At 32.9% G+C, this 15,764-nt stretch overlaps 1 protein-coding gene across 6 annotated transcripts in view; it reads right to left on the bottom strand.

Annotated features, from left to right (window-relative positions):
- AP3B1 (adaptor related protein complex 3 subunit beta 1) overlaps nucleotides 1-15,764 on the bottom strand; it is a 285,752-nt gene that overhangs the window by 100,342 nt on the left and 169,646 nt on the right. For all 6 annotated transcript variants that reach the window (XR_013532268.1, XR_617963.5, XM_035291344.3 and 3 more), the window contains exons 16-20: nucleotides 13,731-13,917; nucleotides 12,657-12,787; nucleotides 7,244-7,352; nucleotides 4,400-4,571; nucleotides 984-1,131 (exon numbers count right to left, since the gene is read on the bottom strand). Coding sequence is in view for 4 of the 6 variants with exons in the window: in XM_035291344.3 (XP_035147235.3) it covers nucleotides 984-1,131; nucleotides 4,400-4,571; nucleotides 7,244-7,352; nucleotides 12,657-12,787; nucleotides 13,731-13,917 (747 nt within the window). In the remaining 2 variants the exon portion in view is untranslated. The remainder of the gene's footprint in view (nucleotides 1-983; nucleotides 1,132-4,399; nucleotides 4,572-7,243; nucleotides 7,353-12,656; nucleotides 12,788-13,730; nucleotides 13,918-15,764) is intronic.

The following is a 15,764-nucleotide window of genomic DNA, read 5'->3' as shown; positions in this document are numbered from 1 at the left end:
ATGCAAGAAAATATGTGAAATAAGGCAAGACAAATACTAGCCAATTTTTAAAACATTCTTTAACAATAAATCTCTGGAAGGGGGAGGGCAATTGTTTACTTCAATAAATTAATTTTCATACTTGCTACTCAGATAACATACCAAAAAAATACAAGTTAATAGAACAAATAAACAAAAACAATATTGGATTAAGAAGAAATTAAACTGAATGAAAGGCAGGGTTTGAACATATTTTCAACAAACAGAATAACACAGTTATATATAAAACTACTAACCTTGAAATCTAGCATCAACAAGGTCCATTTTTAGGAAGGGGGTGATTATTAAAGACCAAAAAGATACTTATCATTAGGTCTGAATTCTATACTACTATTTCATTCTTTTAACTAGATGTGAAATCAGATAGGATAAATTTTATATTAATAAGTATAGTCTTGCAATATATATACTTTAATTTTTTTCCTGCTAAGCAGGCCAAGTTCAGTGTTACAAATGTTATCAAAAAGCACTATTATTTTATTATATAAGTAGTTCTTACATTTGTTTTTAAATAAATGGTTACTTCCAATTCTTACTATATAAAGAATGTATATACTTTAATTAAAGCTTTAAAACACAATTATGCAAAATGCCCAATATTTTAAAAGGCTTAATAGTCTCAATTTCTAATGATGTATGTACACTTACATTTCTTTGCTCAATACTATTTTTGTGACTTCCTTTCACTTCCCTTTCAGCAAAAACCCCCCTTGTCACAACCTAGCCAAGAACAAAAAAGCCCATATGCATAACATTGAGTTCCCTGATTTCAGTGGCTAAGGGTGAGTTTTTTTAAAGTTCCTAACTTTTCTGCAGAGTTGGGTTATAAGGGAGAGGCTTATCTAGAAAAAACAAAATCACAGGTGTAGATGACAATGGTGTTGTTTATTTTAGTTGCTATAAGAATATTTACTTTCAATGATAACAAATGTATAATCTCTTACCTTAGTGACTCTTCTGGATTCAGATTCACTTTCAGATTCTGACTCTGATTCAGAATCTGAAGAACTGTCTTCTATTGAACTAGATTCGGCACTGGAAGAATCTGAAGTTTTAGATTTTTCATTTTCCTTCTCCCCATCTTCAGCATCACTATATATAATAGTAAATTTTGAAATGTGAACTTTCTTTATATAAGTAGTTTATATAAAAGGTGGTTAAATTCTAGAATATATTAATAAGGTAATAATAAAGGTATTACTAGTAACCAAATTAATCAGAACCCATTCAAATTCAATTCTATCCTGTCATACACAAAATGACACTAAATAGTATCATCAAAAACAATGTAGAAAATATTAAATGTTTCATTTACCAAGAATTAAGTGCCAGTAGTAATAACTTCAAAGATATTTAGGCTGATTTTTTTTAAATGCTATCTCAAAATATTAGGTATGTATACATATCTACATACAGGGTCTCATTGTCACCTAGGCTGGAGTACACTGGTACGATCATGGCTCACTGCAGCCTCTACCTCCTGGGCTCAAGCAATTCTCCCACTTCAGCCTCCCAAGCAGTGGGGACTACAGGCATGTGCCACCACACTTAATTATATATTTTTTGTAGAGACACGGTCTCACTATGTTGCCTAGGCTGCTCTGGAACTCCTGGGCTCAAGTCATCCTCCCACCTCAGTCTCCCAAAATGTTGGGGTTTCAGGATTGATCCATCACACCTGGCTTAGTAATATATTTAATATTTATATATCTGCTTTTGCTAAAACGGACTTGTATTTTATACATTTTTCTGTCAAGGAAAATTACTGCACAAGTTCCCAAATGTGACCTTAAACATATGAGAAAATGTTAACCAGTTCAAAGCAAATTCTTCTAATGTACTGTCTTGCTAAAAATTTAAGCTAATCAAATATCAACTTTAAAAATACCAAATGATCATACCTAAGTGCTTAACACCATTCATTTGTTCACCTGCTCAACAAGTATTTATTAATTATTGACTACATGTTGGTATTATGTTAGGTGCTGAGGGTAGTAAGTCACAGAGGATCTCTGTGTGTCTACCCTATAGTCTTCAGTCCACTGGAGAATACAGATAAGGTGGCAGAGATAATATAGTATGATAAGTAATAAGTAATAAATTACAGTGTGTCAGAACAGTATTTGTAGAGACAACTAAAAAAACTTAATCCACTTAGGAATGCTTCCTTGAGAATGAGACATATAAGCCAAGATACAGGAATAAGGCCAGCAGATGGGCCAGGAAGCAGTTCTCCAAGGAGAAGGAATAACATGCGAGATGGCCATTAACACCCTTTTCTCAGGGGATGAGAGCTGCTTTGTGGTGTTTATATTTTCCTGGAAACTAAAGGTCTAGTTCTCTCTACCACATGTGTGTGTATTTTTTTAAGAATCTATTGTGGACCGGAAAGGGCTAGGTATTTCATACCAATCATACCGATTATCTAATTTAAATGCACTCTTCCTGGGTACATTATTATTCCATTTACAATAATGAAATTAATATTTAGAAAGGTTAAATAACCTGCTCAAAGACATATAACAGGAGGGGCAGAACTGGAACTCAAGTCTATCTCACACCAAAGTCTGTATTTTTTCCACTATGTCATACTATCTCCCTTCAAATGAAAATACCGTGGAGTGTAAAATTTAAATTTGGTAATAAATATTTATGATTACTAAATGGTGGTTTTTGAAGATGCTTAAAGCTTATTAAGAGCTTTAAAAAATTACCATGCTGACAAAGTTAAAAATAAATTCTAAGAGACAGGGAGAAAAATACAGGGAGAGGAAGAGTAGTGAGGCAAAGGAAGGATTGATATTTCCTAGAACTGATTTTTGTAGAGGAAATATGATTGCTGTTTATTAAAAATGGAACCATGGTAACATCTCAGAGCACATGTAATTATATTTGAAGACTGAAAAATATGTTGTTGTTTTTTCCTTGGCAAAAAACGGCAATTTATTATCCTCAATTCACTGGTTAAAATGTGTACTTAAAAATATAAGGTTCAGAATGTATTTGTAATTCTACTTGGTGAAGTAAACAATTCTTTTAATTCAAACATGGGTAAAGAGAAAAATCCATTTCTGAAGAAAAAAACTAATAAAACTAATGCATGACTACAAATTTCTAGCACACTGACTTTTGCTATCTGAAAAGACATTTCATGCACTGAACAAAACTTTCCCTTTCTAGAAACAAGACATGTTTTATAACTCATATCATCATAGATACTCTGATATTAAACCAGAAATACGGAATTTCTCTCAAAGACAAGGCTATTATAAAGCAAGTGGCTCCTTTGCTGCAACAAGTGAATGATTCTAAATATATTTAACTTCTGGCTTTTAAGATAAGATTTTAAAAGTAAAAGTGTTATTTTATTATGCATCACTCAATTTTGATGGTAATTATTGTTTACCTTACTGCTTAGAGTTTCAGATGTTAATCTAATGAAAAGAATTTACTGGTAACTAGGTTTTTAACTTTGCAATGATGAAAAGCCTGTATTAATTTAACCTACAGATTTCATTTGTTCTGAACAGGAAAAACAATATAAATCACTTTTAAAATCATTAAATCCTGACTTAAATTAATAAAGTCATAATTAGGGCATTATGCTGTGTTTGTTATGGAAGTGGCAGGGCGAGCTGCTTTAATTACTGTCTGTAATAAAAGGAGCAGAGAGCGTACTGCGCCCCAATCAGTGCTGTCAGCCACGACTGAGCCGAGCTGCAAGCTCATCAAGTGAGCGGGCAGTAGGCTCTCGCGGAAAGGACCATCATGTTGGCAGAGGCCACTCGCTGACAGCAGTGGGGAAAACAGAGTTGCACAATCCAAGATATTAGCCCCAATTACTCAAAATTTTAATGACATTTTAATACATGATAATGTTGTTGATAATGGGAGATCTTAAAAAGTGCTAACACTTAAATATCCTATGACCGTCTTCCTTCACAGCCCTTGACTCTAATATTTGAGTCATAATCTTTTTAATATAACATTATTTAGAAAAATCAATTGTCTTGGTTACATAATGGCAAAGTGTTGAAGGATTTAATTTTAGCCCTCAGCAAAATTGCTACAAAAGGTAATTAAGTGTTTCATACCTATTGCTTGATCACTTAACTCAGCCTTCCAAGGTTATACCAATTTTCAAAATGTAACCCCAAGATATGTTCAAGTTCAATATGAAAGCTAAGCATAAGTAGGAAAATAATGTGAACAACTAGCACTTTAATTCTAAAAGATTTAATATCTGTTTGGGAAAAAATACACACTTTTTTCCTCACTATTTTTGGACTAACAAGAACTATCTTGCTGGGGCACAATTTCAGAGTATTTCTTTGAAGGAAATTCTGACAAAATAAGTTACCTTTTTCCTTTGGTTTTTGAGTTCTTCTTGGCTGTTCTTTTGTTTTCTCGGCCTGAGTCCCTTCCACTTTCATTGCCCTGCTCACTGGAGGAGTCCTCACTGCTATCCTCACTGCTGTCTCCTTCCTCCCCACTTTGGCCTTGTTCTCCACTTTCACTTCCAGATTCACTCTCTGAAAAACAGAACCAGATGTTCTCAGATTTATAATCATTTAATTAAACACACGGACACCTGTAACTGTCAATATTCATCACAAGTAAAACCAGATGTTGAATTTTAGTTCAGTGGACATCACTTGTTCAATACTTTATTCCCACACCCCATTCTTTCAGCTCTACGTATTCCTTTAGCACAGTGAGCTTCGGGGGATGCAGACAGAGAGAGGATGCTCTGACAGAGTAGAGAAAAGCTAAGCAAAGGTGAACCAAATAAAACAAACTTGAGGGAATCCCACTTTTTAAACCCCAACATATCTAGTTATGTCAAAAAGTTTCTTTTAAAGAATTACTAAGGATTGATATAAGGCTAAAGAAATAACTTTGAATTCTTCTGCTTATAATGGGAAATTCTATTTAGATTAAAAGAAGGCAACAGTTGAATCTTAGGAACAAATTTTGAGAGGAAAATGAGCCATTCGAATCACCTGGAAAAACCTCCTAATTCAAAAGACAGTCAGCAAAATGACTAAAGAGTTACTACTTATTTGAACTAGTAAAGGAGTTTTCTACAGGTGAAAGAGATGATAAAGTTATATTGAGGAATTATACTTTTAAATGTTTTATGTATAGATTATGGTATAATATGACTCTTTGAAGAAGAAAATACATAAAAATATATGTATATTTTTAAAGTGAAGCATAATTGTTTACTATTTAAAATGACTATAACTACAGAGTCGTGTCCCAGAAAAAAGGACAAACTGTTGCCCTGCTTGTGATCTACGTAATGAAGCCCCCTTAGGCAGGAACATAACCTTTAATTAAAACATACAACATCATGAAGATCCATCACAGTGAAAAGCTAGGACTGCCTGTATTCTTTTAAGATGGCTTGCAAGGGGTACAAGCATGGGTTCTCAAGTTAGTGTTCAGATTCAAACCCTGGCTCTGCTACTTGCCACTTGTAAAACTGGGCAAATTACTCAACTTCTCTGGGTCTTGGTTTCCTTTTCAGCAAATGAAGATAATAATACTAGTTACTTTACAGAGCTGCTGTGAAGATTAAATGATTTGAAACATGTAAAGGTGATTAGAACACAATAGGGTCTGCCACAGGGCAAAGCACTCATCACTATCATCATTTACAAACAGGAAAATTTATTTTTCTAAAATAAAACTATTCAATAAGGGTATTTTAAATTGGTGGTGATATCCAAGTTATACACACATACATATTAAGTCAGATAACTGGCTTAGGCCATAAACAATGAAAAGAAATTCCAGCATTCAAGTTACTCTCTCATGTTATCACATGGGACTGCAACATGAATCTGGGGCCAGCTCACTTCAGGCACCATTATTTAAATTTTCAAGTTAGTAAAATTTTAGAGAAAATCTGTTTATTCTCAAAAAGGCTTGCTATCTGGAAAACACATTCTCATAACTTAATGAGACAAGCTTTCTTTTTTCCTCTTGCAGCTACAGAACTCCTGCGCCACATAGCTCGTTATTATATGTATTCAGACAAACTCATAAAAAGCTATAATGTTAATGGAATATTTCTAAAATGTTTTAAAAATGGTCAGCCTATCAATAGGCATAGGCTAGTGAATACATATAATGGAGACAAATATCTATATGTAATTCTATAAAATGAAGAAGTACATGATTACACAAACAGATCACTGCAACACGTCTACATTACTCCTGAAACTCCATACTTTTTAATATCGACTTTCTCAATTATTTCTCTACTCTTCAGCTGATTACTTCAGAGGGTAATGTATCACAGGTTAATTTATCAGATACTAAAAACAAAGATTTTTGATAAGAAAGAGAAAAAAAACAGTGAACTACCTTAGAGTAGGGTTATAGCTAATCAAATAAGAGTGATGGGCCCTGGTTCTCCAGGGTATAAAAATTTTAGAGAAAGTTGGGTGTCACTTTGTCTTGTGTCAGATTTGCCTATTAGGTTAAGTGTTAATAACAGCATCAGAAAGTGACTCCAGTATATTTTTCATTAGGCAAATCACTCACAGAACTTTAGCAATGGGACTTAAAGAAATATTTAAGGCTACCCACCCCCTTTCATTTGTCTGATATAGAGAAAAGTAGGTGCCTTATTCAATTTGCATAGTTAAAACCCAGGGCTTCTAAATCCTTCCTATTAAGCATTCTTTTCACTGCATATAGTTATCCTCCATCTTTAGTTTGATTTTTTATAAGATATAGAGACTTAATAATTTTAGCTTTATCTCTATAGAGGTTCACAGAAAGAGATGACTATAAAATGAAAAAGGTTCTTCAAGGTATAAAATAAACTTTACATTTTTATAAAAGAAAGTTACTTTTAAAGACCCCACTAAAAGTTCATCAAGGGTAAAATTGTGTTTTTCAACAGATATAACAGGCATTGTGGTTTAGAATTCAGATGAGTTCCTGTTCAGCTATACCAATGTATTAGCTATTGTCCTAGAGACACTGTCAAGCAAAAAGAGAATTTAGTAAAGTAATTAAAAATTAATTTGAAAACTAAACGGATATATAAATGAAAGGGATTATTTTGATAATACAAATTTCACTTAAAACCACCTGCTGAATATTATGGATTAGGCCTTGTTATTTTTGAGAGACAGCATGTAATCCACTATGTAAATAGTATATGCCAATACATTATAAAACCCACCACTGTCACTGCTACTATCAGAAGAGTCTTCCTCTTCCTCAGATTCAGAATAGAACTTCTTAGCAGAATTCTCTTGCTTTGCTTTTCCTGCTGGGGTCCATTCTTTGGCCTGTTTAAACAAATAAAGTAAATATAAATGAACTCAAAAGAACTTAAGGCCTCAACAGAGAATGCAACTGTTAGAAGTCCTGGTATTAAGGCTGATTCACTTAACTCCTAAATATACAACAGAAACTCACCAGAGCCCATCAGGTTAAACCAACTATCTTCTTTTAAATACATAATTTTTAAAAACTTTTGTGTTTGTAGGCCCACAGAAGATTTAAACAAAAGTAATCCTAAAACAGGTGAGCACAATTAGAAATAGATTCAATAACAGCAAAAACAAACACAAGCTAATAGCTTCACATAGAAGTAAAAGAGAGAAAAAACAAGTAAAGAAAATATTTAGTGTAGGCAATAAACTTCTCCAACCATCTCAACAGTCTGAATCCTGGAGTAATCCTGGAATTCTCCCTTTTTCTCGTATCCTATACATCTAAAACCATCAAGAAATCCTGTAGCTACCCTGGTCTGACCCAGGTAACTGGGTCTGACTACTCATTACCTTGCTTCCACTGCCCCTCCACCCTACCCCCAGCAAACAAAGTTTACACAACACAGTATCTAGAATGATTCTATTAAAACCTAAATCAGATAAAGCTCCTTTCTGGCCTGAAACCCTGTAATGGCTTCCCATTTTACTCAGAGAAAAAGCTGAAGTCCCTACAACAGTCTGCACAGCTTGACACAACCATCAGTTCATGACTGCCCCACAACGACTGTCCCTGTCCCCTGCCTCTCTGACCTCTTACTGCTCACCCTTTTGCCTGATCTGCTCTGGCCATGCCTTACTGGTCCTCCAAATGTCCCAGGCATGCTTCCAGCTTAGAGCCTTCCCCCTAGCTGTTGCCACTTCCAACACCATTCCCCTACACTTTTTTTTTTTAAATCACAGCATGTATTACTTTTTAACATACTATACAATCTACTTGTTTTTTTTAACTGTTGGTCTATCCTTGACAGAATGTAAGTTTCTGAAGAGCAGAGAATTTAAAATATTTTGTTCAATTTTAAGTATGGCTGACACAATAAATACTAGTTATACTTATTAGCCTCTTAAAGACTTCAATATTAAATTCAGAAAATATGCTTAAGAATAATATTGACTTTAGTGTTTATTAAATACAGTATTAGTAGTAGCATTTACTAATATGAGCCCCTTTAACAACTTTAATATAGTGTATTAGTTTGCTTTTATAGTCATGACCTTGATTCATCAAGAAATTAGATCATGTTTCATAGATAATTTTTTAAAGAGTAGGGAAATGTATACTTCTGAAAAGGTCAAAATAGTTGAGACTCATTTATTTTTTGTACCTTTGAGTTTTTACTATGTGCAAGTCTTTGCTAGAGTACATATTTTGTTGTAAAGGAATCTACAGCATGACAGAAGTTCTTATTCAAGATGTTTCTCTGCACTGAATATAAAATTGAACCAGCTGAGAAGAGTTTTTAAATGCTAACACAAACAATAAAAATATTAATACTAAAAAAACAAATACCAGAGTTCACCTCCTGAAATTCTGATTTAATTGGTCTGGTGCACGTCTGACCTAGTTTTGCTTTGTTTAAAAATCTCCATATGATCATAATGTGCAGCTTCATGTAAAAACCACTGATCTATGACCAGGTGATGTGGCTCATGCCTGTACCCTCAGCACTTTGGGAGCTAAGGCAGGAGGATGGATTAAGCCCAGGAGTTTGAGGCTGCAGTGAGTTACGATTGCACCACTGCACTCCAGCCTGGGTGACAGCGTAAAACCATGTCTCAAATAAATAAATAAATAAATAAGTGAATAAGTAAATAAATAAATAAATAAATACAAACAAAAATAAAACCACTGATCTACAGGGCTTAAGGTATGTTGCTTAAAAAGAGAAGATTCAGTGACGTGGAAAATTACTAACTGGACAGTAACAGCAAATTAATGAGTAAAAATTACTTAAATACATTTGAATAAGATAATTATGTAAGATCAACAGTATGGCTTTCTTTTATATGTGTTTAAAACGCTTCTGTCTACAAAGATAGTATTCTATAAACAAAGCTCTCCTATATTTGGTAAACTCCGAAGTCCATATTTTTCTGAAATCCAAATACATTTCTCTGAGGTCTAATAAAAAGTTTGTTGGATTAATAAGACTAAATCAATAATTTTGGAAAACTATGCTTCTATGCTCAAAGGTACATTTTTTCTTGATATAGCCATGAACTCTATGGAGTTTCAGGTTTTAAAAGGCCAAAGACAAACAATAAAAATATTTTAATTTTTTGTGACCAAAGAACCATATTATCATTCTAAGCAAAAGAAGTGATAGAGAAAAGAGAGGAAGAGAAGATAGACACTCATTTGAAAGTTCCTATGAAGGGTAAAGTGTTGACAAACATGTTTATAAAGCAAAATACCCTTCATATGCAGAAGGTAGTCTTTCTGTAAGTGGAGAAGAAAGGACTTCCTAGAACTAAGCAAATAAACTCTTAACTAAGCATCTTCAAAACTTACTGTAATCATAATATAAATATACATTATATTTTATATCCTGGAAATGGTGGTGTGTAATTCAAAGTGACTTCTACTGTCAATCTGATTAGGTTCCCTGTCCTTTTGATTAAAACATCAGATTATCTAAACCTAGGCCATTTTTCTTACTAAGTTATATTTCACAGTAACAAGACTTGACCCTGTAAGATCACTTTACAGGAAAACTAGAATAACATAGTATATTATGTGCATGAAATACAATGACATGACTTGGAAGGGAGACAAAGTAGAGTGAAAGACAAGAAAAATAATATGGACATTATTTTCTGTACTGTAGCTGCATGTGAAAATAAAACTATCTACATTATTTTTATACTTGATTGTATCTCTCACAGTATAATTTTAAGCCAATTGTCTCAGAATCCAATAGACGGAAGCTGTTTTCTGCACAGCATCAACAGACAGTGACAGTTTTATCAAACCATGTTCCATCAGTTATAATGATTCTCCCTAAGTTACCAATTATTAATTTCATAAATAAGCAAAATGAAAAAGAAATTAATTTGTCTTTGTTGACTTGGACAGGTGAAATGAACATAATAGGTTATATTTAAGTACTGTCCCAATAAGACAGTTAAGTTAATGCTTAGAAAAGCACATGAAAATGGAAGAAATCAGCCAACAAACCAATCTATCAGCCAATAAAGGATCCTGCTGAGACCAAATTGAATTGCATAGCATTGCTATCAACATCTGAGAAGATAATGCTTTTTGGTGGGTGGGGGCAGTAGGGCAGTGAGGAGGTAGGAATAAGGCAGAAGTAGGGGAAAGATAAAAGGATGGTTCTACTTGGGATTAAGCATTATGTATCCCATAATGAAAAAAACAAACAAAAACCAGAACCATAAAAACAACAAACAAGCATAATAAGAAATTAGGAGAAAAAGTATGTCCACAGTAGGAACCATAACAAGGAACGCTTTATTTATATTCTAGTATCTGATCAAAAGTTGCACAAATAGGCTGGGCGCAGTGGCTCACACCTATAATCTCAGCACTGAGGCGGGCAGATCACTTGAGATCAGGAGTTTGAGACCAGCCTGGCCTACACGGTGAAATCCCATCTCTACTAAAAATACAAAAAATAGCCAGGCATGGTGGTATGCACCTGTAATCCCAGCTACTAGGGAGGCTGAGACAGGAGAATTGCTTAAACCTAGGAGGCAGAGGTTGCAGTGAGCCAAGACAGCACCCCTGCACTCTAGCCTGGGGGACAGAACAAGACTCTGTCTCAAAACAAATAAACAAATAACAACAACAAAAAAAAGTTGTACAAATAAGGGAACTTTTTTTAAAGAGTACTTAAGAGTATGTGGATCTGAGTGAAAATCAACAAACTCAGCTGCAAGGAGGGACAGACATGTAATTGGTTCTCATATTTTTACATATTTCTAGTGTTACGAATTTTTAGCCATCTCTAGTACGGATCATTTGTAACAACATAAAAATGATGGTGCTAAGTACTAAGGATAATACAGATTAACAAACAAGCTCAATGTCCTTCTCCTCATATTACATAATACAACATATAACAGTGTGGACAATGAACTCAGACCTGGGTTGAAATATGGTTCTATCACTTACTAGGCATGTGAACTTAGGCAATTTACTTAGGTTCTCTGAGACTTGGCTTCCTCATCTGCAAAATGGGAATAATAATAACCATCACTTATGATCATTATTAGGTTTAAACAAGATAGTTTTTGTAAAACATTTATCATAGTACACTGTACTATGATAATGTTAGAGTTTCCTAAATGGTGCGATCATTAGTTCTGGCCATGCTTCAAAGCCAAGATAAGTTGGAGTAGTTAAGAGAAACATTATTTCTCAGAGGAATCAAATTACATGGCTATGATCATTATAGAAATTCTATTTATTAAAGTAATAAAGGTTTTCTTCCACTGTCTACAGAAAAGTTAAGAGCAAGAAGGTTAACTCACTGCCCCACAGGAATTAGTAAAGAACTCCAGTTATCTGAATCCTAATTCAATGTATCTTTCCCACCAGAAAAGTATCTAGAATATAATTCTTAACTGCTCTTTTCCTGTTAATTCTACATTTTAAAGTATTAGATATATTTCACATAATTTCTAAATATAATCAGAAGACCTCTCTCCTTATTTTTGTTTATATAAGAGAGAAACAGATATTAGAAAAGAATGTTAATTCTTTGATCTCAATGGCCAGCATTTTTTGAAAAATTGAGAAAAAGTATTTATATAGCAATTTTTTAAAATCAGAAACCACCATATTATTCATTTTGTGACCTTGTCAAAGGACATTTTTGGTACACAATGCTCCCTATTTATGTTCAGGTTTCATATAAAAATAGTTCATCAGAAAATCCAGAAGAACACTTTGTATGGTTTTTCTGAAAAAGAACAGCAAAAATTATTCAGAAAGATATTGTCAGGAAGCTGACAAATCTCAAAAAAAAAGTAGAAAAAACTTGATCCAATGAAACTAAATATCTTAGAAATTGAATCTACGCAGCTACAAATGCAATAGCACAAATGTGGGTGGTACTGATGCAGAGAATTCAGTTCTCTGTTTCCTTGAAGAAAAGGAACAGTACATGTACAATGGCATAGGAATACGACAATATTTAGTTCCTGTAAAGGCAAGATATATATACCATACTACATTTAGAAATACTAAAACAATTTTCAATTTTCAACTCTCCAAAAAAGCTTTTATGTAAAACAACAGTTATCCTAGAGTATTCCACTGCTTTAACAAAATTAATTTCAGAAAGGTCCACTTACCAACTCTATTACTTCTACATTTCGAACTGATGGGTCAGGCGCCACCTCTGGCCAATTAGATAATTCCAGGTACCCAGTAGCTTTAATGTTGAGAGTATGAGATAAGGTGCCAAGCTGGAAATGATCTCTATCTATTAAAAATAGGGAAAAATATAAAATAAACAATATGAGATGCATACAGAGAACAATCATAATCAGAGCTCAAGGTAATTGGCATATTACCTCAAATGTCAAGGAATAAATATAAACTAGGAAGCTCTTCATAGGTCAAAAAACTGATTTCAGTCCATAGATTACAATAATCTCCCCCATAATGGTCAATAAAAAAGCTAATCAGTCAGTGTGTTTAGAGGTGTTGCTCTGAAATGTAGCTTCTCTAAAAATTACTTTACTGTGAATATTAAGAATGACAGCACAGTTAAACAATCCATATACATGTCTTGGCACAAACACATCCAGAATTTTAATAGTTTTTCTACAAAACTGAATTGCTTTTTATCGCTTTACAACATTAAATAAGAAACAATATGAAAACTAAGGTATATAATAATTTGATTCCAACTGGAATGGCTACTTGTAAACTGATAAAATATTTAATTAGTCCTTTTAAAAGCTAGGAAACATAAGTCAACCTCCTTCTTTGAAAAACCAGTTTAAATATGAAGAGATTTTCAAATAAAATAATTCCTCCTAGAAACATTGATACTAGTGTACACAGAATATTTAATAACTCACTATTAAAAGGACTTATATTTCTTATAAACTATTCAAAATACAAATGAAATCATTATGTATAAGAATAACAGTTTTCATCTATTGCTCAGTTTAAATGTTAGAATAAAGTCAGAAGGCTTAAAATTATTTAGGTAAATAAGGTCTACAAAAATGTGAACTTTAATATAAAACTTGCTTTTGAAAGCAGATGAATGAGTAGAAAGCATATTGTTCTTATATATTTACATATGCTAATCATTTATATTTCCTAAGAGATAAATTTTAATCCCATTAGAAATGGCAACATCCTGTCATAATTTTTTAGATAACATGTATTTTGTAGTTATATTCTGATAATACCTTTAAAAGGAGACTCAAGCAGCGGTGCAGGTTTTTTTGCTAGGAATATTTTTTTGGCATATTTACTTAAAGCTCCACTCTTTTCATTCGGAACAATAAGCTGCCTAATAAATCTTGTACGGTCTCTGATGTCGTAGTTTTGATCATACTTGCCGAGATTTAATATGTACTGGGTAAGCAATTTTGTCTGTTGGAAAAAAACAGATCAAGATGAGAATACAGTTATTTATGATTATTGATAACTCTGGATAAACATATTTAAAGAGGTAATAAAAATGAATGGTTATGTCAAACAAATGTTGTTCCGTAGGGAATATGCATTTCTAATGCTGCAAATGGAATTTTGAAGCCAAAGCACATGTCCTCTTCTGTACTGGGGAGGTGAATGCTGAGTATTGAGAAGCAGCCATGTGCTAGATTATTAAACTGCTGAAGTGGAAAGAAAGGCATCATTAAAAAAATAATCATATATGGCAAACCCGCTGAAGGGTCTACGTGAGAATAATGAATGTGGAAATACAACTAAAAACATGGCACTCAAAACTTAATCGGAAAAATATGCAGGACATCAAAACATCAGAGAGTATTAGGGGGCTGGCAAACTGCTTCTCCTGAGGTGTGTTTTATGAAGAGATACTGTCCCTGGCATAAGCAGTGTCTGCACTCTGACTGCACTCAGTTACTTTACCCTGAATTATGACCCATTAAAGCAGACACATGAATCACTGAACTGGATTACTGCAAATTATTTGCAGTGCATTTAGCTGTTACTTTTTCATAAAAGCAAGCTGCTGATGCCCTCTAAAAACTAGGATAAAAGACTTCTTCCATTTTTCCCCATGCTGCTTATAGCCTCTAGTAATATTGGTCATTTATTTATTTATGTAAGGGAACAACTTATTATAGTAGCTTTTATACCATAATAAGACTTCTTAAGTCAATTTTTGAAAGTACTACATTAACATATATTGAAATAATTTTAATAATAATTAAACCAAAATTGAAATGTTAACAAAATAGGTTTGTATTTTAAACTACAATTATTTTACTGAAAAAGCATAGTTTTAATGAGAAGGCTACCTGTGTACAATTTTAATTATAAGCCAAACATAATTTGTAATACATGGGAAAAATAAACTGAGGAACAGTAAATCATTTACATTAGCTTAGAACATTTTATACACATCAGAAGCAGATTAAAAATAAAAGCAATCAAGTTAGGCAGAGCTAAAGATAATTCTAGAACAATAAGTCAAAGTGGAGGAACGCTGTGGTAAACTCTTTTACAATAATTGCTTAAGATAATTGATTTGATAGAAAGCAACCCTATTTCAGTAGCAGGGTATTTAAAAAAGATTAACCTAGTTTTATTAAAGTAGAATTATAAAAAATACAAGTGAAAATGTTAATAGAGCTATTATGAATTTGGGTGCCAACAATTGCTATTCACTAATTGCTAGAACATGTTGGTTCAAGTACAGACAAGACCATTTCCATAGAAAGACAATTCATTTCTTTAAAGACAATTAGCAAAATATTAGCCAAACGAGGAATACCATTCAAAACCAGCTTAAAAGAAAATGTGGTACACTAAACTGTGTAATTAACTTGGTGGAAAAACCTAGAAAATCCACTTAATCATTAATTTTCTCAAATGTGGAGTTAGAATTTACAACGTGGTTAACTCTATAGTCCATTTGCGTACTGAGATTTTAAATCTGCAACTAAAATAAATCAAAGAAAGAAATAGTCTCTTAATTGCAATGATTTTTTTTTGAGCTAGCAGCATAATACATTTTGCTTTATTTCTTATCCCCAAAATTAATTTTTGGGAAATTAAACATTTTCAATATATTAACCAATTGGGGAAGTTAGATAGGGCATTTAAAGTAATGAAAATTACATAATTTAAAATTATTTACTGACTGTAAAATGTATTGTATTGTAAGCTTATAAATTTTATTAAAATGTATTTTCAAAAATCACATTATTTTGAAAAGATAAAAACGTATTTGTGTACAATGATGCATTAAA

This window comes from Callithrix jacchus, chromosome 2 (assembly GCF_049354715.1).
Source record: "Callithrix jacchus isolate 240 chromosome 2, calJac240_pri, whole genome shotgun sequence".
Lineage (NCBI taxonomy): Eukaryota > Metazoa > Chordata > Mammalia > Primates > Cebidae > Callithrix > Callithrix jacchus.
This window is presented reverse-complemented; position numbering and strand designations above follow the sequence as displayed.